At 55.2% G+C, this 25,476-nt stretch overlaps 1 protein-coding gene across 1 annotated transcript in view; it reads right to left on the minus strand.

Moving 5' to 3' along the window:
• Nucleotides 1-3,627: 3,627 nt before the first annotated feature.
• The window catches only part of EPHA10 (EPH receptor A10), a 40,273-nt gene continuing 18,424 nt past the window's right edge, over nt 3,628-25,476 (minus strand). The window contains exons 6-17 of the mRNA XM_023258494.2: nt 20,266-20,399; nt 17,546-17,717; nt 13,853-13,961; nt 10,349-10,410; nt 10,107-10,232; nt 8,859-9,044; nt 8,356-8,417; nt 7,926-8,129; nt 7,476-7,625; nt 7,090-7,283; nt 6,247-6,402; nt 3,628-6,089 (exon numbers count right to left, since the gene is read on the minus strand). Coding sequence (XP_023114262.2) covers nt 5,975-6,089; nt 6,247-6,402; nt 7,090-7,283; nt 7,476-7,625; nt 7,926-8,129; nt 8,356-8,417; nt 8,859-9,044; nt 10,107-10,232; nt 10,349-10,410; nt 13,853-13,961; nt 17,546-17,717; nt 20,266-20,399 — 1,670 coding nt within the window. The 3' untranslated portion in view covers nt 3,628-5,974. The remainder of the gene's footprint in view (nt 6,090-6,246; nt 6,403-7,089; nt 7,284-7,475; nt 7,626-7,925; nt 8,130-8,355; nt 8,418-8,858; nt 9,045-10,106; nt 10,233-10,348; nt 10,411-13,852; nt 13,962-17,545; nt 17,718-20,265; nt 20,400-25,476) is intronic.

The raw sequence follows: 25,476 nt of genomic DNA on the forward strand, positions 1-25,476 counted from the left end.
GAAGCCCTATTTTGGGGCTTCCTATTGAAAGAATTCCAAACTTACCACCTCATATGAAGAGCTAGTTCTTGGGGTATGAATGGGTAGGACATCACCTAAGCAACTGTTATTCATGGTATCAGACACACTTTTTAGCTCAAAGGCACTAATGGGTTTGCCTGCAATGGAGAACAAAGGTACGTCTTAGCACCTACACGTGTACGAGCTCCGCTGAGTGTTTTCCTTTCTAATTTTACACGTTGACAGTTATTGACCCACACCTCAAGTTCAGGATGACACATGTGCTGAAGGTTTTAACGGTAGATCATTCATGAGGCTTCAGAAATGGGAGGTGCCGGGAGAGACTTCATTAGAACTGGGGCCCACATCGGGCTCTCCACTTAATGGGAGCCTGGAATCCAATTTGGCAAAAAGGTGCCTCCTCCCTTTACAAGATGAGGCATTCCCCCGGCCTTCTCTCTCCCCCACATGCATTGCCTCACCTACTGAACAAGTCCCTCAGCCCCTCGCCCGCTCCCTGAGAGCTGTCACCTGCACTGCCTGCCTCTACACTGTGCCATCATCTAGCATTTTCTGACAGATGATGCACACGGTGGAGGACGTAACCTATCCTTGGCACCGGGGTCCCAGGAAGACCCCAGCAACCCATCTGCAAATTTTCAGTGCCCACAATCACACGCCGCGTGCCACGATATGCTGAGAGCCATCGGGGTGGAAACAGGACACACCGAGGATACACCCCTTCAAAGGGTCACATGTCAACCGTCCTCACCATGCCCCGGCTGACTGTGGAGGACGAGTGTGGCAGGGAAGGGAGCGGATGGGGCCAGATGCAGTCTGTCTGGGAAGGGGTGTGATGTAAGGTGTCTGCAACGGGGAAACAAATTTGGGGTTTCTGGTTTTTCTCAACTTCCACGAGCAGTCTCAGTCAAAACATATTCCTTGGAGCGAGGCTCGAGATACCCATCATCTGCCCACAAGATGCAGGTCAGCATCGAGGTCATCCGTGAACTGAAAGTTTCTGGCTCTTCTCTGCTGCCCAAGACCCCAGGGGGCCCAGCTACTAAAATGGGCCCGGGAGGCACCCTGAGGAGACTAGCAAGGTTTTGCCTAGATACTGGCAGATGCTGGAGGGCTAGATGGTAAGGGTACCAAGAGATTTGCAGAGAGGGCGTCATACAGTAAGGAGTTGTACTTGCATCCTGAGCGGTGGGAAGGGGGCAATGGGATCCGCTAACCCAGTCGTGGTTAACACGGTTAATACTAGGTTAATATGGATGGTGAACATGCTACATGGTTTCCCCTGGGCCCTCCTGCACCTCCCTGGGGACTGGGTCAGGTGGAAGGTCCCTAGACTCCCACAACACCTAGGATTTATCCCTAATGCTGTGTCTTTCGTGCTTTTTACTTAACCGACCCCCAACCTCCCCCTGCCCCTCCATTAGGCAGCGAGGTCTTCACATCCTCATGTCTGCGACAGGGTAGGTGCTGGGTTCGCTGAATGACCAAACAGCTTGTGAAACCACAGCAGCAGCCTTGCTGCCCAGAGATGCTCCTTACTGCCCATATACTATACACCTACCCGTTGCCTTACACCTTCCTAAGAATGACATTTTGCGGGCACTTGCTGGGCGCCAGGCGCTGTGCTCAGTGTTGGTGGGGTCCTCCACGCCTCTTACTGAGGCGGACCGCCAGCAGAGCAGCACTCCCGCCGTCCCCAACCTACCCACGAACTCCTCCCCCTCGGGGAGAAGTGACTTACCCAGTGGGATAACCGGCTCGAATCGGTGCCACCTGGCTTGTCCCGCAGGTCTGCGTGCTCACGAGCCAGGGGCACGCTGGTCTGCTCCCCGTCCTGCAGGAAGTTGGGTCGGGCAAAGGTGCCCGTGCAGAGGAGGCTTGTGGCTGCCTGGCTCAGCCCGGGACTAGGAGGGTCTAATTCAGGGAAAGGCCCTTGGCCCCGATACACCACCACTCATTTATCGAAGACGTACATTTTACACATTTTAACATCTCTGAAGTTGGGATGCATCTTCCAAGCAGATGGCATGATACAGTTGAATTGGCTGTGATGTTGCTTAGTGGTACATCTCACACTCAATGGCATCTTTGATTCGAAGGAACATGGTGAGCAACAGTCTCCAGTCAGCCTTATCAAGAAGCTGGTATCTTGCTGTCCGTCTGTCCCAGTGACTAGTGCTCAACTGGTTTTGAGCACAGGAAGGGAGGAAAGGGGTGTCACGTATTGCCATCCCCGCCACCCCAGCCCCGGCCCTGAGCGCTTCCCGTGGCCTGACGAAGCAAATAAAGAAGACACCTTCTCCATGCTGTGACCATGGACATCCTGGCCCAGGGAGTGCAGAAGCACTAGCAAACCGGAAAGGGCAGGGGCTCACGTGTGTGTGTGTGTATGTGTGTGCGTGCGTGCACGCACGCGCTCAAGGGGCACTCCAGCACTCAGCCTGGATCCCCACTCCGCCCTAATCACTCTCTTATCCCACTCTCCTCCCTTTGCAGCACACCGCAGGAGATTCCCAAACCCCACTCCTCGATCCTCAAGTAAGGGTTGAATTATGTCCCCTCAAAATTCACATGTGGAAGTCCTAACCCCTGGTACCTGAGAAAGTGACTATTCGGAGACAGGGCCTTTCCAGAGGTCATCAACTTAAAATGGGGTCATTACGGTGGGCCAGCCCAGTACTTCTGAAAGGGGGGAAATCTGGACGTGGAAGGCGATGTGATGACACAGGGAGAAGCCGGCCGTCTGCCAGTCAAGCAGAGAGGCCTGGAACAGATCCTTCCCTAAGTCCTCGGGAAGAGCCAACCAAGCCTGCCGACACCTTGACCTCGGACTTCTAGACGCCAGAACTGTGGGCGAGGAGCTCTGTCCTGCAAGCCCCCTCTTGGGGTAGGTTACGCAGCCCCCGGGGAACATCCCCCCACCCCAGCCACTCCCCCACCTTCTGCTCGCGAGACTTCTCCGTATTTCACACCCACACTCACTGCTCCTTCGCCTCGATGGCTGACTCCTTCCTGGCTTCTCCCCATTTCTCCCCTCAGGCTCTGTCTCCTGCTCTTCCTCACCAGACTTGGGCAGTGTCACACTTGCTCCAGAGCTCCCTCTCCTCCCAGTGCCCCTCAAGGAGCCTCCTCACGGAGGCATCAACTTCGCCCCACCCCGGCCCTCAAAGCTCCGTCTCTAACCCGCGTCTGTGCCAAGTTCCAGACCCAGCACCCACGATCTCCAGGAGGGGCATCTCCACCCGCACCTCCCGCAAGATCTCAAACACATCTAAAATCTAGTGTGTCATTTCCCGCCTTCCCCGCACACACCTTACCCGACCTGCTCCCCTCCCTGTGACTGTCTAGCTCAGAAAATGGCACCATCACCTGAGTATTGCCTGGTGTGGGGGCGGGAGGGGGGGGGGTGGTGGAAGCCTTCTTTGGTTTGCTACTTCTGAGACCAGGCTGCCCTCTCTAGACTGGGAAGCCTTCCATGGCAGGAGTCATTCAATTAATCTCACAGACCTCAGACACACACTGGAGACACCCCACGGGGAGTTGGGGGAGGGTGGAAACCCTCCCCACATAAGCTCTTAACAGTTAAGCAACTGTCACTGAAAGAGGTACCGTATCACAGACAAGTTTTTATTATTTTGTCCTGCATATAGAACCCAGGAAATATAAAAACATCTCCAGAATTAGTCAAAGGAACTGCATCCCCAGCCAGCCCCTGCCCTCCCTGGATGGGCTCAGATGGGGGAGCCGGAGGGTTGCAGGCCACCTCCCTCTGTCCAGTGAATAAATTCCATACAAAAATAGATCTGTAAGGGCTCCCAGAGAGCCACCGACCTGCATCTGCACAGGGCAGAGGCCTGGGAGCCCTCAGGATTACGGGACCTCACTCCTCGGTGGAGGGGAGGTCTACCCTGGACACCGAAGTCCTGTCACCACAGCCAGAGGGCCCTTTACAGAACAGCTAGGGGATGGGGAGGGGCCTGGGACCTTCAGAGCATGATTGATGTAGCTAGAGATGGGGATGAGGCACCCTCCACCCAAGAAGGGACACTGGTCCTTTCCAAGCTTGGGTGGGGGGAGGGGCGAGCCTGGAGGGCACCTGGCAAGGGGCCAGACCCTCCAGCCCCGTCAAAGGTAGAAGCCGGATCTCAAGCTCCCCACCCCCCCGCCCGCCACCCCACCACCGCTATACCCTCAAAGTCACTGACTGGGGCAGTGCTTAGGAGGTCAGGAACGGAGGGAGGGGCTCCAAGGAGAGAAGAGGAGCTTCCGGCAGGGTGAGGCCAAAGGCACTGCTGTGAGGCACCGTCCCCCACCATGGGCGCTCCCCAAAAATGCGCTGCATCTTCCAGCCTCCAGCCTCCTCCTCATGCCGGCCCCTCTGCTTGGATGCCTCTTGTCCTAGGCCCTCCGCCTTGGCCTGTGCAAAACTCCACCCATGCTAAGGAAAGACGGCCCCCACACCCACCTCCCAGGCCTTATGCATCTGCTCTCAGCCAAGAAGCCCTTCCAGACACACCTCCGTGGACACAAATCATGAGTGTCCATCTGCCCTCTGGCCCAACAGCCCACAGACCCTGAGGTCTCCTGTGGGGCCTGGGGTATTTTCGGGAGGTGCACCTGTAGTACTTCTCGATGCCCGAGCTCATCTCCCCACTTAAGCTGAGCCCTCCAAGGGCCAAGGCCAGCTCTGTGTCTCATTCACACCCTCCTCCTTCCCACCCATCTCACCCCACATACAGCCAAACCCAGAGTAGGCATATGCCAGGGATGTCCCGGACAAACTCAGCCCCTGGGACCCTGTCCAGATCCAGCTGCCTTCCTGCCATCCTGTGAAAGCCCCGGTCTCACGATCACCACTGCCTCTGGCAAGCCCTTCTGGATAAGGAACTCAGGAGTTAGCTCAGTGTGGCCACTCCTGCCGGAGGGAGAAGGCGCTCTCCCACGGGAGGCTGAATGGTGGCCAGGAGACAGAATTTGCAAGAAGGGGTCACCTCAGAGCACCCCTGGGCTACCCTGGGGGGAGAGTGTTGGTGTCACAAAATAGGACCAAGGACCCTCTCTCCAGAGCCAACCTCATCCCTAGACTGGGAGCTGGAGGCATGGGTTCTAACTCCAGCCCTGGCCCTGACTCCTCAACAGGCCTCGGTTTTTCCTATCCGCACAGTGCGGCTCAGAGCCTGTCAGAGAGAGAAAGTCCACCTCTGAGGCTGGAAAGCAAAGTTCACGGGTCCTCTGAAGAGAAGATGTCTCCCCTCATGCTCTCTGCAGATGTCCGACCAGTGAATGTATAAAAGGAATGCAAAGGGGAGGCCACGATGGGCCTCAGGGGAGCACCAGGACCTTGATGGCCTAGTCAGGACCCTCGCCCTCACCCTGAACTGTCAGCCCAAGGGCAGGGGAAGCAGAAATCAGCTCCTGAGTCTAGGGCCCTTGGGGTCCAGCCCCTGAGTTCAGCACCACCTCTGCTGCCTGAGCCTCAGGACCAGTGTGCAGACAGGGCCGAGCCCAAGCGCAGGCCCTTCAGGATGGGCTGCCGGGCAGTTGGGGTCCTCGCCAGGTCGCACGGAAGCCCACTAGGGGCCCGTGCCGCCAACCGGCCAATGGGTCTGTGGGGCAAAGGGGCACCCACTGGGGTAGGCCCCAGGCCCCAGTGGGTGTGGAAGACAGAAAAACATGAACCAGGTGATTTAAAGCTACATTTCCCCTCCCTGCCCTGACCACCTTGGTCTCTGGGACCAAATCTCAGGGGTTCTCCCCAGGGATTTAAACCCTTTGGCCCCGGGGGACGGAGTCAGCAGCCAAGGTGTCCAGACTGGGGAAATGGGAAGGGTAGGCGGAGGAATGGGGGGACCGCGGTCCCGAACAAGCTCTGGGCCCGAGTGCAGGGAGAGCATGCTCACTTCCACACCCGTGGAGCGCAGCTGGCCAGGGTCCTTGGCAGGGCTGGGGCTGCTCACACCTGCACCCCCTGGCCTTGCATCTGGAGCACTCGCGCCCGCAGTGCACTGATCCCGCTGAGGAGGGCCTCCCGGTGTTCGGCCGAAGAGATGCCCAGGCTCACCAGGTCCCTGAAAGAAGGGCCGGTCAGACCCAGCAGGCTCAGCCCTCTTCCACTCTCCCTCCCTCTGTGTGGACAGGGGAAGGGTCTGGAATTAGGACAGGCAGGGGGTGAGGGGGAGGGTCCCAGGTAGATAGGGGAAGGGCCCCGGGGTTCCTCGGACTCACTGGGCGCCCATGGCAGCCACGGCCTCCAGGCTCCCAAAGCCACCTGCAGCAAAGCTGTCCTTGTAGCGGCCCAGGTCCAGGGCCTCCAGCCATGCGCCCACGGAGCCAAAGGAGGGAAAGGTGGAGAAGGCACGGTCTGCCAGGGGGGTGGGAGGCCTGGGGAGCAGAGGGGCTGTGGTCAGTTGACAGCAGGGATCTCGTGCCCAGACCTGGTCACTCTCCTGAGGAGAGGCCACCTGAGAGAGGACAGGAGATGGGGAAGGCGACCCAGCCCCAGGGTGGACGTGGCTGCATGGAGCATGAGGCACCCCCAGAGCAGGTGAGGGTTTCAAGATACCAGTCAGGTAGGTAGTGAATGGATTACACCTGAGCCAGCCAAAGGTACTGGGAGGATCTGGAACAGTCTGGGGGACAGGACATACCTCGGACAGTCTGGGAGGTGACCTATATTATATCTGGGGCAACTAATATTCGTTTCACTTATTCTATTTATTGGAACTACAAGCTTGTTAGAACTATTTCCACACACATTCACCCAGTCAGTGACCACGGTACTGGGATGTGTGAGGCAAAACCCAGGACAAGCAGAGTGACTGAGATGGATGAAAATGTACATGAGTCTGAGGCAGGCAGAGTATTAGCTCTATCTGGGGCAACTGGGTGAGCAGGCGTAGCTGGACAGGTGGGGGAGGACGGGGTGGGGGGGGAGCAGGACAGGTGGGGCAGCTGGATGTGGGCCATGCGGGGAGGCCACTCACGGAGAGTGAGAGGTCGGCCGGCCGGATCTGGCGTGGTTGGGGATAGGCGGGAATGTGCCTGTGACAAACGAGGCATCGGCTGTACCTGGGAGAAGTGGTCGCGGCACACTTTGGGGGTTCTGGGTCCTGCGCCATCTTGCTCAGGATGCTGTGGATCTGGGAGAACCTGGGTCGCTCGCCTGGGTCCTTCTGCCAGCAGTCAAGCATCAGTCGATGGAGGGGGGAGGGGCAGTTCCTGGGGGGGGGCAGCCGGAAGCCATCCTCCACTGCCTTGATCACCTGGGCCACGGAGGTGAGGGGCAGACAGGAAGCTTTAAGTCCCTCCAACGCATGCGCACGTCCCATCCCGAGGAAGACTCAGGCAGTGGCCAGGCAAGACCGGAAGCAAGCAGACAGTGAAGTGGGGTCTCAGGCTAGGAGGTCAAGGGTCACTGGGCAGGGGTCAGGAAGTTGGGGCCTGAGGTCACTCACGTCTTGGCCAGACATGTCCCAGTAGGGCCGCTCCCCAAAGGCCATCACCTCCCACATGACGACACCAAAGCTCCACACATCACTGGCAGAGCTGAAGTGTCCAAACTGAAGCGTCTCAGGGGCGGCCCACAGTGCCGGGCTCCGGCCGCTCTGTGGACGGACAAGCACGTCAGGGGCAGGAAGGGACCGGCCCAAGTACACCCGGGGCTCCCCGCCCCACACAGCCCCAGATCCAGCCCCGCCTGCCATCCTCTCAGCTGCACGTCTGGGGAAGGCACATAAGCTGACCAGAAAATGAGGCCCACGCTGGCCTTTACTCGGGACCAACTGGGGGCAGGGACGGGATTGCAGGCAGCGGCCCTGACACAGCCAGGAAGAGGGGAGAAGTGGGTGAGGGGGACTCTGGTGCAGTCTGATGGGCAGGTCTGTCTGGGAGACGGGAATCCTCACCATGGTGGTGTAGACGGCCTCCGCTCGGTCCCGGGGCCCCCGCCCAAAGCCAGAGATCTTGCAGATAAGGCCACTGCTGACCAGCACACGGCGGGCCGCCAGGCCCCGATGAACGTAGCCCATTTCCGACAGGTACTTCATGGCTGACGCCAGCCCGGGCAGCAGCCCCATCAGCTGCCCGGCCACCAGCTGGCCTTCATGCCGCTGTGGGAGGAAGTGCTACACACTCAGTTCCCAGGTGCTGTGTGACCTCAGGGAAGTCACCTGGCCCTCTCTGGGTTTGCCCTGTGACCCACCAGGCCAGCCTGGCCAGTGGGCACCTTTTTAGGGAATGATGCCAAGCGCAAGTCCCACCAAAGAGAAAAGTGAGGGACGAAGAATAACGTGGCTATCAGTACCCTCCCCCACCCCAGCGACCCAGGCCACTCACCCTCAGGAAGCTGTCGAGGGCCCCATGGCTCATGTACTCGGTGACGATCATCAAGGTGCTTCCTGTGCCCAGGGAAGGGGAACACACCCACTGAGCTGCCTGCTCCCCTCTGCCTGCACACGTGCTCCCCCACCTGGGCCCCAGCCCGGGGCCAAGACGGCCAGAAACAAGTTTCCCCAGTCGTGCCACCCTCCTGCGGGGCCCAGGATCCTCTATGCCAAAGAACAGAAGAGGAGACCTCCGTAGGAGGACGACGGTCAGGAGCTGCAATAAGGTTGCTAAGAAAGATCACCCAAGGTCCAGGCGATCCACCCCACAGAGTCACTGCAGGTCAGAAAGGCCTTTCAGGGTCGGAAGGGCCCCCCTGAGTCAGTGAAAGCAAGCTGAGGCCTTCTCTCCATCCTGGGCGGCCTAGGAAGGGCCTAAGCCTTCCATGGCTGAAGGAAGGGCACCCCACCTCCACCCCGTGTCCACCCCCATACTTGCGGAGCACAGGGCCTTACCTCGGGTGACGACACCCTCCAGCCGCACGACATGGCCATGGTCGAACTGGCCCAGGGTGAGGGCCTCGGCCAGGAAGCTGAGCCTCTGAGAGTCGGAGCAGCCGTCCCTCAGCGTGTGCACGGCCACGGGGAGCTCCTGGCGGCCAGGGAGCTGCAGACAGCCGAAGGACAGCTCCCCGAACCGCCCTGTGAGGAAACAGCACCTCAGACAGTTCCCCGGAGGTCACCCGCCCCCCCGGCCAACCCAGGCAGGGGGAGCTGAGGCGAGAGCAACTTTTGGATCACAGGCTCTTCTTGACCTGGGACTCAGAGCTCCCGAGTTCAAATCATGTAAACCGAGTACCAGCAATGTGACGTGGGCTTCCTCTCTTTCCTCTCTGGGCCTCGATTTTCTTCCCTGTGAAATGGGGGTTCCTCCCGGCCCGCCTCAGCATGAGATTTCAAAGACTCACAGAGAGGATACTGCACATGCAAGCGTATCAAAGGCTATTAAAGCCCAGGGTGACCCAGGAAGGGTGACGATGACATCTCCTCTGCCACACTACCCCTTTCTGGCTTCTATCCAGTGGGTCTGGCAACAGTGTCGGGGACAGTGTCTGGCTCCTGGTAAAGTGGCTGCCTTCTCTGAGCCCAGGGGCTGAGGGTTTGCAGATGGGAAGGAAGGAGGCCAGGAGACTGAAGAGCAGAGAGCAAAACACCTGCTATGAGCCAGGCCGGGGTGCTGAGGGCTGCAGAGTCCCCACCTCGGCTCTGCATGAGGCAGCTATTGCACCCATTTTACAGACAAGAAACAGGTTTGGAGCAGAAAGGGCACGCGCCCCTGGTCACACAACTGGGCAGGGGTAGAGCCAGGGCAAAAACTGAGGTTTGGTTGTCTGGTCCCAAGTTTGCAAAGGCCCCTCCCCACTGCCCCATGAAGGCCCGGGACTAAACCTCTGCCAGTGGCAGTCTGCAGAGGCCGGCTGGAAAAGGGCAAGAGCGGGGAGGTCTCAGTGACCTTGGGGACAGGGAGGGTAGGAAGGCAGGGTCACGGACTCCTCTGCCATCCCCTTCCCTGGAACCTGGTGGGCGGAGGTCCCGTTTGGTGTGGAGCTGGGGCCTCCTGGCCAGGTGGAGACTGGGGTGAAGGCAGGGCTTCCGGAAATGGGGGAGGGCCTGGGGCAGAGGAGGGCTTGCAGGATGGAGGTGGGATGGAGTGGAAGGGGGCGGTTCTTGGGCTGTACAAGGGTCCCTGGAAGCCCAGCTCGCCTGCTCCAAGGCTTCTCTCCAGTGTGACGGTTTTTGCATCCAGCTCCTTGGCAAACAGATGAACAGCCTGCAGCGGGTCCCCACAGCTCTGGGGGTCTAAGAACGTGCGGCGTGTCGGGACTTTGACTGCAATGCAGAGGGAGACAGAGATGGGCCCGAGGAAGGGGGCCCGTGGCCGGGGCGGGAGCACTTACGCAAGCACAGCAAGGAAGAGGGCTAGGAGGGGCCAGGCAACAACTCACAGTGGAAGTACAGCTCCTCCTCGTCGTGGGCATCCTGACCTCCTTTGCCATAGGGGCAGGGCCTGCGGAGGTGCAGAGTCCTTCTCTGAGCTGGGCAGCATCCCCTTCCCATCTCACCAGCGCCCAGGGTGGCAGCTCCTTATCCCTCCCAAACCACAAGATCTGTGCCCCAGATCTTGCTTGTCCTGCTTTGAAAGCAGTCAACCTGTAACCCTAGCCCCAGACCTAACCCCTCATCCTAATTATTCCTAATAATTTTCGCTCTGAGACACAATGCACGTTCTTGCGATTCCAGAGGCACCCAAATCCATACCCCCGACTTTGAACCCAAGCTGCCTGCCTGCCTACCGGTGAGCAATTCAGGTGGCCCTTGAACTCAGGGGGGCCTTGGTCTAGCCAGGGAAACAAGCACTGAGCATCAGTCACAAGCCCGCTCACAGGTACCAGCAGGGGAGAAGGGCACAACGTTGTGAGAACACACGGCGGAGGGACCTGACCCCCTAGACCATCAAGGGCGGCTTCCTGCAGAGGCAGTCATGGACCAAAGTACGGCATCACCATCAAAAGCACCACAGACTGGCATTTGGGGCCCCTGAGGCAGGGCCTTGCTGGCCCAGAGGAGAGCCACCGGGGTGCCGAGGTGTCATGACTCAATCTATATTTGAGAAATATCATCTTGGCTGCAGCTGTGGCCCCGCAGGAGTTGGCCGTGGCTCAGGCTACAGGGTGAGTGTGGACACAGAGAACAAAAAGCAAGAGGACACAAGTGACATTTAGGTGACAGGGGCACAGGGCTCAGAGACGGCTAGAAGGCAGAAAGGGGGAGAGAGAAGGGAGGAATGACTCTTGGTGTTCGGTTTGCCCACCTGTTCACGGTGGTGCCATTTACCAGGACGGGGTGGCAAAGGGCTCGTGCTGAGCCGGTAGGGTCTGCTGAGCCTACAGAGTAGGCAGGGAGGGGTGAGGAGTAAGGAGTTAGAAAGGAGTGTGGGGGGTTTGGAGGAGGGGTCTGCTCTGGAGATACAAGTTTGGGAGCTGGGGGCATTGTCCAGGAAGACGACAGAGCCTGGGAAGGGGGACTGTGAACGAGTCTGAGGACCCCAACACTGAGAGATCGGGTAGAGAGGAAAGGAGCCGTGGAGGACATCACAAAAGAACCACCAGAGAAGCCAAAGGGTAACAGAAAGGAAATCAGGGGTGACACTGTCACAGGAACGAAGGAAAGAGAAAGTGGAGCAGAGGAGAGAGACGGCGTGAAGGCTCCAAGGAGGGGCGGTTAGGGAGACTGGAGAGAGAAGATCACCCTTCTGTACGGATGGGAAAGGGGGAAAAGGTTGCCATTTAGGATAAAATGGTCACGATGATGGTCACTAGTCCAGGCTCTGGAACCTCATGCACAGACTGGCTTCCCAGCCCCTCCACTTGGTAGCTGCGGGACAGGGAGGCTGGGATTTCTCTTTAATAAAATTGGGATCAAGACAACCCTACCTGATACAGCACTGTTGCACAGAGCTTGCTAAGCAGTCAATAAATGTCAGCTGTTATGTGGGGCGGGGGGGGGGGCACTAGAAATAGTACGGGTTCCTGCGATGGCGAGAAGGGGTGGGGTTCGGATCACAGTGGGAAGGAGCAGGAGGAAGGCACCTCCTCTAGAGTAAAGGGAGGGGGCGGGCAGGTGCAGAGACAGGTAGGTGTGCAGACTTGGGGGTGAGGAGCTGGGGGGGCGGCAATGATGCAGTGAAGGAGCAGGTGCAACCAATGCGGCCGAGGGGGCAAGCTGCAAGGACAGCGCACCTGCGGGGCACACGTGCAAGAGATGGACTCCGTATCTGGGGCGATGGCCAGGTCCATGGCAGCATCTGGGAGAGGGACGTAGAGGTGGAACAGAAGAAAAGGTCCTTGGGAATGAGGAAGTTCAAGAACCAATAAGCCAAGGGCTGTCCGTTATAAGTCCCAATAAGCCACCAGTCATCCAATAGCTACTGAAGTCTCCTAGAGTGGGGACCTGCTTCCATGAATGAAGGGATCATCCAGGAGAGGTGGGTGGAAAGGAAGGGGGCAAGACTGAGCGGATGGAGGAGTCGTAGAGAAATCCAGAAGCTTCCACTGGACAACACCCTCTGGCGAGAAGGGGGATGGGCCAGGATGGAGCGGGGAGAGGAAGCGGAGGCGAGGAGACCGTGCACAGAGCAAGCACTGCAGACATCAGACACCAGCCTGCAGAGGTGGCTGGACGCGCCGGACAGGTGCCATGCCCATCGGCATGAGACCGGCAGGCTTTCCCCACCTCCACTTCAGTGCCATTGGATTTTGAGTGGGTTTTGAGACCAACCGTGGCTTACTCTGCCCACCCTAGTGCATCTGTCTCCAAGGTGCTCCTGGGCAGCTACTCCTGTCCTGCACAGTCCCTGCCTGGAGGGGTGCTCCTTATGCCCCTCTCTCCCTGCTCCTCCTCCTGTCTCCCTGAGCCCTTAAGCTCCCAGCCAGGACAAGAGGCTCTTGGCTCCTGGACATTCCAGCTTTTCCAACTGGTCCAATATGGGCGTCTGAGCACTGGAAAGGGGCTCACTACTCCTGTCCTGCCTCCTTGACTGTCCTGGCCCAGGCAGAGCTGGCTCCCAGACCCACAGGTCAAGGCCCTCCCCTCCTCAGTCGCTTGCAGTGCCTCATTCAAGGCCACACAGACAGTGCCGGGTGAATGCTCGCTGTCCCTTCAACCCCCAGGTAGTTCCGGGATGCTGAGATGTGCTGGGATGCGGCTCTCTGACCAGCCATCACTCTCCTCTGCTACCCCCGCTCCAGCCCATCACACGCAGACTTTCCAACCCTCAAGTCTGCCGACCTCAGCCCCAGCCTGGCACCTCTGCGTGCAGCAGTGTAGCCGTGGGGAGAAGGGGCAAATACACGCTGTGAGGTTTATGCTGCATGCACAAGGACTGGAATCTTCTCTGAACCAAACTCAAGCTCCACATCCTTTCCCCTCCTCCCACCCCCCTTCTCTGCCCACTCTCCTGCAAGCTTCCTTCTGCTGAGCGTTGGGGGGGGGGGAGGTTCTGGTTTATGAGTTCCCCTCCCTGTCCTCCCCCCTCCCACACGCGATCTCTGCCTTTCTTCCCTTCGCCTGTGTTCGAGGGCCTCCGGATCCCCGGCGGGCAGGGGCTGGGGGGCCTCTGAGCGCCTCAGGAGAACCCTAATCACACTGGAGCAGCTGGCGCTTGATTCCATCCTCAGTGATGCCTTCTGACATTTAATGAGTTAAGGAGCTAAATCCCCTTCATCCCAGAGCGGCTGAGCTAGCTGCAATGCTGGCTGCCGCGGGAGCAGTGAGCGGGGGAGGGGCCGGGGCCCGTGCGAGCCAAGCCTGGATCTACACAGCAGTATGCTTGCGTGTGCAGATCTGCATGTGCGCAAACGCAGGTACAGACACAGGGGCCGTGAGCACACGTTAGTGCGCACGGGGACACGACCCACCAGGGGCCAGCCAGGCTGGGAGCGGCCACCTACCTCCTCCACATGGCCAGCACGCTCATCACAGAGCCCACGACGAGGAGGGCTGAGACGGTCACCACCGTGACGACGACCGCAGGGCTGTGGTCCCTGGACCCTGAGGCAGCTGGGGGTAAACCGCGAGGCTGAGGCAGGCAGAGGACCAGGCTCCTGGGGAGGCCCCAGTGCAGACGCCTGCCCACCCCCCACAGCACCTCTGCACTTGGCCCCGGCTCCCACAGCAGAGGAACCAAGGCAGCCCCACCAAACACACTGGCACCTGGAGCTTCCTCCTCTCTCAGGGCCGGGCACCTCCACGGCAGTCCAGTTCGGAGAGAGAGGACCAGGGGTCCAGACAGGCAGGGCTGCACCTCTCCTGCCTTTCCGAAGGGCACTGACTTAACATAGCTCTGCAGGGGGCACGGCCTCTCACCTGAGCTCCCCAGCCCCATCCAGACCATCCACCGACAATTACAACGTGAGTTAACGTTTAATACACACTTACTCCATTCAGGGCACCGTGTCACGTGCCTTAACTAAATGGTCCTGTTTCATTGTCACAACAAGCAGGTAAGGCGGTGGTGTCTCCATTTTATAGCTGAGGAAACTGACATTGAGAAAAGTTGTGTGATAGGCCCAAGGTTCCACGACTAATACATGGCGAGCCGGAGGTCTGAACCTGATTCCAAAAGCCTCCACTTTGAACCATGTCCCCAAGAGAGTGGCCTAAAGGACCCCAGGCTCTCAACTCCATCTATCCATCCATCCAACATGTGTGACAGGCTGGCGCCAGCACTGGGGAGACAGTGATGAATGAGCCAGAATCCCTGCCCTGGAGGAGTGTCCAGACCAGTGGGAGAGACAGAAACAAAAATCCTAACTGCAGAATGACAACAGAAACAGACTGCTGAGCAGAGGCATGCTCGTTTCTTCCTAAAAGCCAGCGAGGAAGGCTTCGCAGAAGAGACGTGACATCTGCTCTGGGCCTGGGAGATCGGAAAAGGTCTGGGTGGTGCTCAGACGCACGTGCTGGGTCTGGAAAACAGCAAGCCATCCTGTGGGGCTGGGATACAGACCACACAAGGCTGAGAGCGCCAAGACGTGAAGCTGGACAGCGGGAGGAAAATGGGAACTGGGGGAGGAGAGGGCGCCCGGAGGGCCTGGGATGCCAGGCCAAGAAGTGGGAACTTCATCCTGAGGGTGACAGGGAGCCAGGGAGCAGTGGACAGGGTTCCTGCCTGAGGGGGAAGGGCTGGAAGTATCTGCGGCCGGGAGCAGGGATGGACAGGAGGTGCGCGAGAGAGGTGCAGGTTTGGGGAAACTATCGAGAATGGGGGAGATGCTATACAGCCCTGAAGACTCCACTGAGATGAGATGAGACGTGGGACACAGGACTTGCGCTGGCTCTGGGCTCCGGGAGGAGGAACACAAGTGCAGCACAGCGTCCGGGCAGTGAGGGCCAGCACAGCTGGGGAGCGTTTCCCCAGGGAGGATCTGTAGCGCCTGGGGTGACATGGGGCCAGAAGGGGGGTGACAGCCTGGGATATGAGGTCGGAGCCCCAGGGCTGTCGGGAAGATGTCACAGTCAAGTGACAAGGGACAGAAAAGGGAGGGAGAGTTAGGGGCCAACAAGGCCATGGTCAAAGGGGGGATTTTAGAGCCCATGTTCCCAGAGGTGGGGACATGGCCTGGGGTCTGGTCAGGCCAGAGGTGGGCGGAGTTGCTAAGAACTATGTGGAATGAGGTATCCGTGTGGACATGGAAATGGAGACAGGGCAGTTGTGGAAGGTGGCCTCTGAGATGTCCCCACTGGATTCTCTACCTCCTGGTATTATTTAGTCCCCTTGAGTATGGGTTTGACATAGTGACTTGTTTCTAACAAACAATGCAGCCAAAGTGATGGGATGTCACCTCCAAGATGAGGTGACAAGAGACTGCAGCTTGTCTCGGGCACCCTCTCTCTCTGTCACTGTCTCAGGAAGAATCTAGATGCTGTGTTATGCAGAGCCCTAGGGAGAAGCCCAAGAGGCAGAGAACCACGTGCCCCCAGCGAACAGCCAGTGAGAACCTGAGTTGGGAGGCAGAGTCTCTCCCCATTAGGCCTTGAGACGACCACGGCCACGAGGGACCCTGAGCCAGTGGCACCTAGCTAAGCCGCACCCAGATGCCTGGCCCACAAAAACCACGAGAGGATAAATGTCTGCCGTTCGCGGCTACTCGCTTGGGGGTAATTTGTCACGCGGCAATGGATAACTGATACAGTGCTGAAGCCCCGTCCCTCATTGTGCTCCTGAGCTGGGATCACAGCTCACTGGAAGAAGTGCTCTGCAGACTGGGAGGCCCATTCCCGCAGAACCAGGACCACAGCAAAGGAGGCTGGGGGTCCGAGCAGGGTCTACTCACTGAGAAGCACCAAATGAATGGAAACCCTCAGCCCTTTTCAGCGACCAGCCAGCCCCCAGCTCCTGCCCCCACCACGCCCACTCCAGCCCAGCCCGTGAGCCTTTGTTCAGGTGGATTCTTCTACCCGAAATGCCTCCCCTGCGCGTCTTGGCATTCAAATGCTCCCTAGCCTTGAAGACAGAGCTCTAATCTCCTCTCGCCAGCACCTGGCCGAGGTCTGGCACAGACAGGCATTCGAGCAAGAAGTACCGTCTCTTTTCCCAGAAGCCTGACTCCCTCTACATTTTATCTCCACCTCCCTTTGGGCTCAGAGCTCTTCCTATCTTGGATTAGACTCGTGTAGCAGGTTGGAAAGAATTATTATCTTGACAGCTGGTGTCAGAATGCCTCTTAGGGGGAACCGCCTTTGTCCAGGAAAATACTTTCATGAACTGCTCGGGGTAGATAGAGGTGAGATCCTGAGGGCGGGGTTAGCAGCAGGCAAAACCACCAAAGCCAGAGCTAAGCTGCTCATCGCTCACCATGAAAGGGAGTTTGGGGGTGGGGGGGGTGGGGAGAAGAGGAGCCAGGGGAGGGAGGTGAAGGGAGGAAGTGGGCAGCACAATACCACGGAGAAGCGGGCACGGTTTTAGAATCAGGGGATCTGATGTCTGATGTACAGCTTTTGTTTTGTTTTGTCTTGTTTTGTCTTGATGACAGCTTTATTGGAGGAATTAGTCATGTACCACACAATTCCCCCACTGAATGGGTACAATTCTTGTTGTGTTTTGTTTATGGCTGCAGGGCAGCCCCTTTGGGGCCCCAGCCTTCACAGAAGCCTGCCTCTCGCTCCAGGGCCTGGTGGGGAAAGGAATGACATCCCGTGTGTGAGTCTGTATCATGGCAGAGGGAAAGCAGCAGAATGGGAAAGCATTTAGCCATCCGAGCAAGAAGTGACCATGAGACTGAAACTCCTCCCAAAAAAATAGTCAAGAATCTTGGAGAGGGCACAGCATGTTTCTACAAGACGTGAGAGGTCTTGAGAGGCTGGGAGACTCCAGCTGGAGACATGGGTTAGAATTGCTCGTGAACCCCTCCCCTATGGGCTCCCCCAGGACAGGCCTCCCCACCCCCAACTTATTCATGTCACTGAATAGGCCCCAGTCAGCGGATTCCAAGTTTGGTAACTATTTAGGTTGTAATTGAGCTGTTCTGCAGGCTCCCTTAATTGCACAGAGGACCACCCCCTCCCCAGTCTGTCCCCCTGCCCCGGCCCCATGCCTGAGTTTTCTCTGCTCGGAGCCCTTTCCACATACACACATCACTTACCCTCCCCTGGGGTCTGCACTTCAATGGAGGGATTGAAGCTCTGAGTCTCCCAGGAGGGCCCCGGGGAAGCCGCCCGGATCTGAAAGACGTAGCGGGTAGCCGGCTTCAGGTTGGTGACAGTGACCGCGGGTGCCCCTGTCTTCACCGTGGAGTAAGTCTGCTCACTCTGACCCTGAGGAAGGACCAAGAAGTGAGGCCTGGACCCAGGGCCAGACCCACGCTCCTTGGAGAATGACAGGGGAAAGGAGTGGGGAGGCGGAGAAGGGAGAAGAGCCCTCAGGTGAGCAGGGAGCAGGCGGAAGAAGCTGACTCCGACAGTCTGGGAGGGCTCCATCCGTTTCTTCCATAGCTTCTCCAACCCCTCTCTCCACGCAAGTCCCCACCTGGGCTCAGTGGTACTTGTGGCGAAGAACAGTAAGAGAAACTTTAGAGAAGATGCTAGATCCTCCTTCTTGGGGATGGACATCAGGGCCTGGAAGTCCAGAGGGTGAGCAGGGCCTGATGTCACAGAGGAAAGAAGAAACTGAACCCTGACACCTGCCTGGCCCTTGCCGGCTCACAAAGATTTTCCTCCTCTTTGTCATCTGGTTTTCACAATGTCCTGCAAGGCATGAATTCACAGATAAGGAATCAGGGGCAGAGGGGTAGACGGACTTGCCTGAGGCCCCCACTGGACAGTGGGGACAGCAACAGCTGTCATGGAGTGAGGGTCAGCTTGCTGTCAGCTGCTATGCAGACTCTTTAGAGGCCTGACTACCTAAGTCCTCACAACAGTATTTCCATCTTTTATAGGTGACAGTCACATCAAGGAAGGGGCAGGACGACACCTTCTTGATTCCTTCAGGTCCCGTGCTTTATCTCTATATCATGCTGCCCCCCAACATGTCCGAGAATGGGGTCTATTGGAGATGCTGTCATCATTTTGTCTCTGTCCCCACCCCCTGCCACCTTATTACAGCCCCTGCCACAACCACAGCCTCCCGATATCATGTGGCCCAGTTCTTTGACCATGGTATTCAGGAATGGGGCAGACGCTGACCCAAACCGGGCCAATCAGAATCTCCCTTCCAGGTATTTGAATGAGCCACTGAAAGACAGTGAGGCAAGGGCTGTGGCCCTTCTGAGCCGGGCAGGCTAGGGCCCGGGTGGAAGAAAGAGGCAAGGCTGTCAACCCAGGCAGCTATGATATGCCCTGAGCAAAGCCCCTCTGCAGAGGACGCGGGACCGGCACCCAGAGAGCAGAGTGTAGATAAGGAGCACTGTGCCTCCCAGATTTGTGGTCACTGGGTTCCAGGCGACGCCCTTGAAGCCTTTCAAACAGAGCCCCTCTTGCACAGGACCCTCTTTTCAAGGCTTTTTGTTCCCAGCAAATTCACACCCCCTAAGGGCCTGGAGCATCTGCCAGCTCAGCTTCTGGACTCTACTGCACGGCCCAGCTCCTTCCCAGTGTCCTTCTCTGCCATCTCCCAAATGTCAGGGTTCCTCAGAGCCCTGTCCTGTCCCCTCTTCCCACCCTCCCTGTCCTCCTAGGCCATCTCTTCTGGCCCCTGGCTTCATTCAGCTCCTAGCCCCGTGCAGAAAGGGCCCCAACTCTCCGTCCAGCGCCAGGCCTCTCCCTTGAGCTGCAGACCTGCAAGCCCACCTGGATGTCCCAGAGGCCCCCTGAACACTGCATGGGCCAAATCAAACTCATCCTCTTACCTCGATTCTGCTCCCCCTTTTCAGTCCACGGCACCCCATCCCCTAGATGGCCCAGCCGTGACTCAGGAGTTCCACCTCCTTTGTGTTCACCAACCCCCCCAACCCCAAACTCACAGCTCTCGGTAGACTTCTAGTATTCAAAAACTATTATCTGACTCAGCCAAGAAGTCCCCTGAGTCACTCAGGAGTGAGTGAAGCTCTGACACATTAAGTGCTGAAGATGAAAGCAAGGTTTGGCTTGAAGGAATAAGATTTGCACCAAGGTGAGAAGCAGTTTAACAGCAGATTACGTATCACATTTAAAGACAATACATTCAAGGAGGAAGGAGACAGTGGATCGGGATATATCTCCACTTGGCAAATCGAGGTTGAACTGCGACTATTGATTGACAACAGATACAAGAAGTTAGCAAAAATCAGCAAAAGCATCCTGTAAGAATCAATTGGCTATGCGGGGTTTACAATATGGAGAAGCTGTGTATCTTTCCTTATTTCTTGTAAACGACACATGACACATCTTTTCTATAGTAAAATTGTCAGGGTAACTCATACACTCATTGTTCCAGAGAGTGGGGCATTAAACATTGACCAGCACATGGTCAAGCCCCAGCAGACCACCTGACCTACCAACGTAGGTCAATTTGTAAATTTTGAAAGAGTATGGTACTTCAGCCTTCTTTTTCTTAAAGAGGGCTGCAAATTGCATATGGTCCGGCCACACAAGATGGGAATGAGTCCCTAGAGAAAGCTCTTAGTGAACTGCAAACACTAGGCAAAAGCGGTGACAATGGAGCTGATGACCAGTGAGGGGCAGGGAAGGGGACAGCCGACGAGCAGTGGGGTCCATGCACGGAGTCGAGGGGGAGGATAGGAAGAAACTCAGGCCTGGCAAAAGCCACTTAGGAGGCCGGTGGATGTGTTCACAAGGAAAGTAAGAAGGGCTTTGCCTCGAGGAGGTTGTGAAGAAAAGGACCACAGCCCGGAATGCAGCCTCAGGTCCCGCCCAGACCTCACCTCACCTTCTCGTAGTATCGGATCTCGTACTCCGTGCCGTTAGCCCCGGGAGCTCCGGCAGGGATAGGCTCCCGCCACGAAAGGGACACACTCTGGGGCTCCACTCGGTCCCTCCGGATCTCATCCTCCTCCCAGGGCGCTGAAAGTAAGGAACATTCGGTTCTCGATAGGAACCCACTGTGGGGCAGGGCGGGGGCTGGAAGGGCGGGGCATGCAGGGTGGGGGTGGGGCCAGACGGGCGGGGCGGGGCCAGAAACTCCTGAGGGGCGGGGCCTGAGTTGTCCTAGGACCAGAGGGGAGCCCGCTCTCACCTTACAGGTCTCAGCTTCCCTGTCTTTTCGAGCGAGCGAAGCGCCAAGCCACCTGCTTCTTGCTCACCCCCTGCATTCCAGCTGCACTAGTGGTGGCTGGTTCTAACACCCCAGGTTCTTTCTACACTTTCTGTGGTTTGGAGGCATTAAGAAGCATAGGAGCAGGAAGACCACCTACTTAACTCTTCTAACGGTCTGGTTAAGAGTTAATCCGCTCGGCACACACTAGGAATCGCAGGAAACTGCCTCAATATAATAAAGACCATATGTGAGAAAGCCCCAGCGAACATACTCAATGGTGGAAAACTGAAAGCTTTTCCTTGAAGATCAGGATCAAGGCAAGGATGTCCACTCTTAACACTTCTAATTAGCATAGTACTGAAGTCCTAACCAGAGAGCTTAGGCAAGAGAAAGAAAGAAAAGGCATTCAGATTGGAAAGAAAGAAGTAAAATTATTTCAGTCCACAGATGACATAGCCCTCTATGTAGAAAATCCTAAAACTTCCACAAGACCCTGTTAAAATTACTAAACGAATACAGCAAAGTTGCAGGATACACCGTCAACATGCAAAATCAGTCCCATTTCTACATATTAACCACGAACAATCTGAACAGGAAATTAAGAAAACAATCCCATTTACAATTGCAGCAAAAAAGAATAAAATATTTAGGAATAAAGTTAACCAAAGGAGTGAAAGACTTGTACACCGAAAATCAGAAAACATCGCTGAAAGAAATTAAAGAAGATACAAATAAATGGAAAGACATCGTGTTTATGGAGTGGAAAACTTAATATTGTTAAAATGCCCAGGCTATCCAAAGCGACTTACAAATCCAATTCAATTCGCAACAAAATTGTTCTTTGCAGAAATAGAAAAGAAATCCTAAAATTCATATGGAAAATCAAAGGACCATGAATAGCAACATGATCTTAAGAAAAACAAGGCTGGAAGCCTCACACTCTGACTTCAAAACACTGCAAAGCCACCATAATCCAAACAGTTTGGTACTGGTAAAAAGACAGAAATGCGGGCCAACTGAACAGAATAGAGAGCCCAGAAATAAACCCTCACAGATATGATGAAATGATTTTCGATAGGGGTTCCAAGCCCACCCAATGGGGAAGGGACAGTCTTTGCACCCAACAGTGCTAGGAAAACTAACTATCCACATGCGAACGAAAGAATGAGGTTGGATCCTTACCTGATACCACATACAAAATTTAACATGAAATTAATTACAGACCTAAATGTAAGACCTGAAACCATAAACTCCCAGGAGGAAACATACAGGGAAGCTTCATGCCATTAGATTTGGCAATGATTTCTCAGATGTGACACCAAAAGCACAGGAAATGAAAGCAAAAATAGACAAATGGGATCCCACCAAACTTAAAAACATCCGCACAGTAAAGGGAACAATCACCAAAATGAAAGGCAACCTATGAAATGGAAAAAAAAAATATTTGTTAATCATATATCTGATCAGGCGTTAATATCCAGAATATATAAAGAACTCCTGCAATTCAACAACAACAACAAACCTACAAATAACCCAATTTAAAATGGGGAGGGAATTTGGATAGACATTTCTCCGAAGAAGACAGACCAATCACCGATAAGCACATGAAAAGATGTCTAAAATCACTAATCATCAGGAAAACACCAGTCAAAACCACAATGAGATACCATCTCAGATCTGTGAGGATGGCTACTGTCAAAAACAAAACAAAACAGAAAATAACAAGTGTCGGATGTGGAGAAACTGGAATCCTGTGCATTGTTGGTGGGAATATAAATTGGTGCAGCCATTACGGAAAACAGCATGGAGGTTTTCCAAAAAATTAAGAATACAACTACCCTATGATCCAACAATCCCACTGCTGAGTATACATCCCAAGAAAATTAAATCACTATCTCGAAGAGACATCTGCATTCTCATGTTCATTGCAACATTATTCACAAGAGCCAAGATATGGAAATAACTTAAGTGTCTGTTGATGGATGAATGAATAAAGAAAAGAAAATGATATATATAAAGGGATGTTATTCAGCCCATAAAAAAAGAAATTGTGCCATCAGCAAAAACATGGGTGAACCTTGAGGGCATTATGTTACGTGAAAGAAGAAAGACAAAGACAAATACTGCATGATCTCACTTATATGTGGAATCTAAAAAACCTACATTCATAGAAACAGAGTAGATTGGTGGTTGCCAAGGGCTAGGAGCTGGGGAAATGGGAGACGTTGGTCAAAGGGTACAAACTTTCAGTGAGAAGACGAATAAGTTCTAGAGATCTAATGTACAGCATGGTGACTATAGTCAACAGTACTGTATTGTAGGGGCACCTGGGTGGCTCAGTCCATTAAGCTTCTGACTCCTGATCTCGGCTCAGGTCATGATTTCACAGTTTGTGGGTTCGAGCCCCACATCGGGCTCTGTGCTGACAGTGCAGAGCCTGCTTGGGATTCTCTCTCTTCCTCTCTCTCTGTCCCTTCTCCGCTCACGCTCTCTCTCTCTCAAAATAATTAAATAATAAAAATTAAAAAATAAATCTTAGGGGCGCCTGGGTGGCTTAGTCGGTTAAGCATCCGACTTCGGCTCAGGTCATGATCTCACAGTTCGTGGTTCAAGCCCCGCGTCGGGCTCTGTGCTGACAGCTCAGAGCCTGGGGCCTGCTTCAGATTCTGTGTCTCCCTCTCTCTCTGCCCCTCCCCTGCTCATACTCTGTCTCTCCCTGTCTCAAAAATAAATAAAAACATTTTTTTAACGTTTTATTTATTTTTGAGACAGGGAGAGACAGAGCATGAACAGGGGAGGGTCAGAGAGAGGGAGACACAGAATCCCAAACGGGCTCCAGGCTCTGAGCTGTCAGCACAGAGCCCGACGCGGGGCTCGAACTCACGGACCGTGAGATCATGACCTGAGCCGAAGTCGGCTGCTTAACCGACTGAGCCACCCAGGCCCCCCAATAAAAACATTTTTTAAAAAATCTTTAAAAATAACAATATTGTATTGTATACGTGGAAATTGCTAAGAGACATCTTAAGTGTTCTCACGACACACACACACTTCCGAGAGAAGATGCTGGAAAGGCAGCTATATAGGTGGTTTCAGGACTCACAAAAGGTATCTGGAAATGAGATGGAGACCCAACAGCCATCAGAAGGTGACTGGATGAAGCTTCCCAGGAGGAGGCACAGAAAGAGAGAAAGAAAAGCTTTTAGGAAACATACATTTAATTTAAGAGGCAGGTTAAGGAAGAGGAGCTTGAACACGACGAGCCAGAGAGAGAGCAGGAAAGCCAGGAGCAAATGAGATCACAGAAGCCCAGGGAAGAGAACATTTAAGAAGGTTCCCTCCTGAGTCTTCTGGTTATTAGCTTCCAGTCCATGAGCAAGAGACTCAGTTTCCTCATGTGTAGAATGGAAACAATCCTGACCTCATTAGGCTCGCTGTAAGAATTTTATAAAGTAATGTATATGAAGAGCTTAGCACAATATCTGACACGGAGCAAGCGCTCCATGCAAGTTTACTAACTAGAAGAGCCAGCGGTTGGCAGTATCATTTGCTGAGAAAGGACAGGGTGAGACTAGGATTCAAAGCGCCCTCTGGCTTTAACAATGTGGAGGCTCCTGGTGACTTTGGGGGATTGAGGGGAAGTAGATACCAGGTGGCTATGGGACAGGGCCCATGCAGCTCACTCTTTGAAAAGTGCATGAACATGGCTTCCGGTTTTAAATGGTAACCACCTAGCAGCCCCCACCTGCAGTCTCTTCCCAATTCTGATGAAAACAGAAAGGTACAGAAAGAGTTGAAAACTCAGAACATCAACGTAAGCTAGTCTAGACAGCTGAATGCCAGAATGGGGGAGATATGCCACTCCACCTATGAGAAAGCTGGTGGAACTGGACTGAAAAGTGCAATTGTCGTGAAGCCCCAGGCTATGCTGCCCACAGAGTGACACGGTCTCCCATCCTAAAAATAACCTGAAAGAGTTTTTAATCCCTCCTCCCACTGTCTGACCCTTACAAAAAGGCAAGGTCTTTGTCAACAGGACAATGCACAGCCATCACTCTCCTGCATAGTTGCTTTGGAGGAAAAGTGTCCTTCCGTATCCCCCAGGAGTGCCTCTCGGCCTAAATCCACTGGGAGATGACAGCTGTCAGAAGAGACGTGGGTTCAAGGGGAGAGGAGAGAGAAAACGTCCCAGGATGGCACAGACCCTTGCAGATACAGATGGACAGCAGAGATAGGAAGAGGCCAGGAATGTCGTGTTTTGGAGCTACATTTGTTGAAAGCATTAGACGGCCATACAGAGGTAGGAGACGGTTCCATTTCAGACCCACAGAGATACGTTAGATGAAAGCCTAACAAATCCTGAGACCGGAGCTCAAAACCGAGCCCAATGCCCTCTCCTGCTGTAGGTGGATCTGTGATGAAATCCAGCCAGCGCCCACGGGGGACCGAGACCACAGCAGACACGAGTGGAAAACTATTCAACAGCCATGTCCCCCCTTCCTGGCCTGTGGAGCCCAACTTCTGATTCAAGGTCTACTGTCTCCCCCTGTAATTCCGATTGTTCTAAGACAGCTGTGTGGACTCATTTCCTGTGCCAATGACTGCGGTCGGGCTTATCATCCAGTTCTGGCTGATGTAAGGAGAAAGCAGCTAAGGGGAGGACGGGCTCTGGAAAAGGTTTCTTGTTCTTAAAATGATACCTACACGAAAGAAACAGTCCTTTTCTTCTGCTCTGGATGGTAAGGATGTGATGTCTGGAGCTACTGCATCCAACCTGCCACCATGAGGGAGCCAGCCTATGTGACAAGGACGGCATGGCACAGTAGAAAGACACAAGGAACCTGGGTCCTTGAGGACCCCGATGAGCTGCTGAAATAACCATGC

This window comes from Felis catus, chromosome C1, assembly GCF_018350175.1.
Source record: "Felis catus isolate Fca126 chromosome C1, F.catus_Fca126_mat1.0, whole genome shotgun sequence".
Lineage (NCBI taxonomy): Eukaryota > Metazoa > Chordata > Mammalia > Carnivora > Felidae > Felis > Felis catus.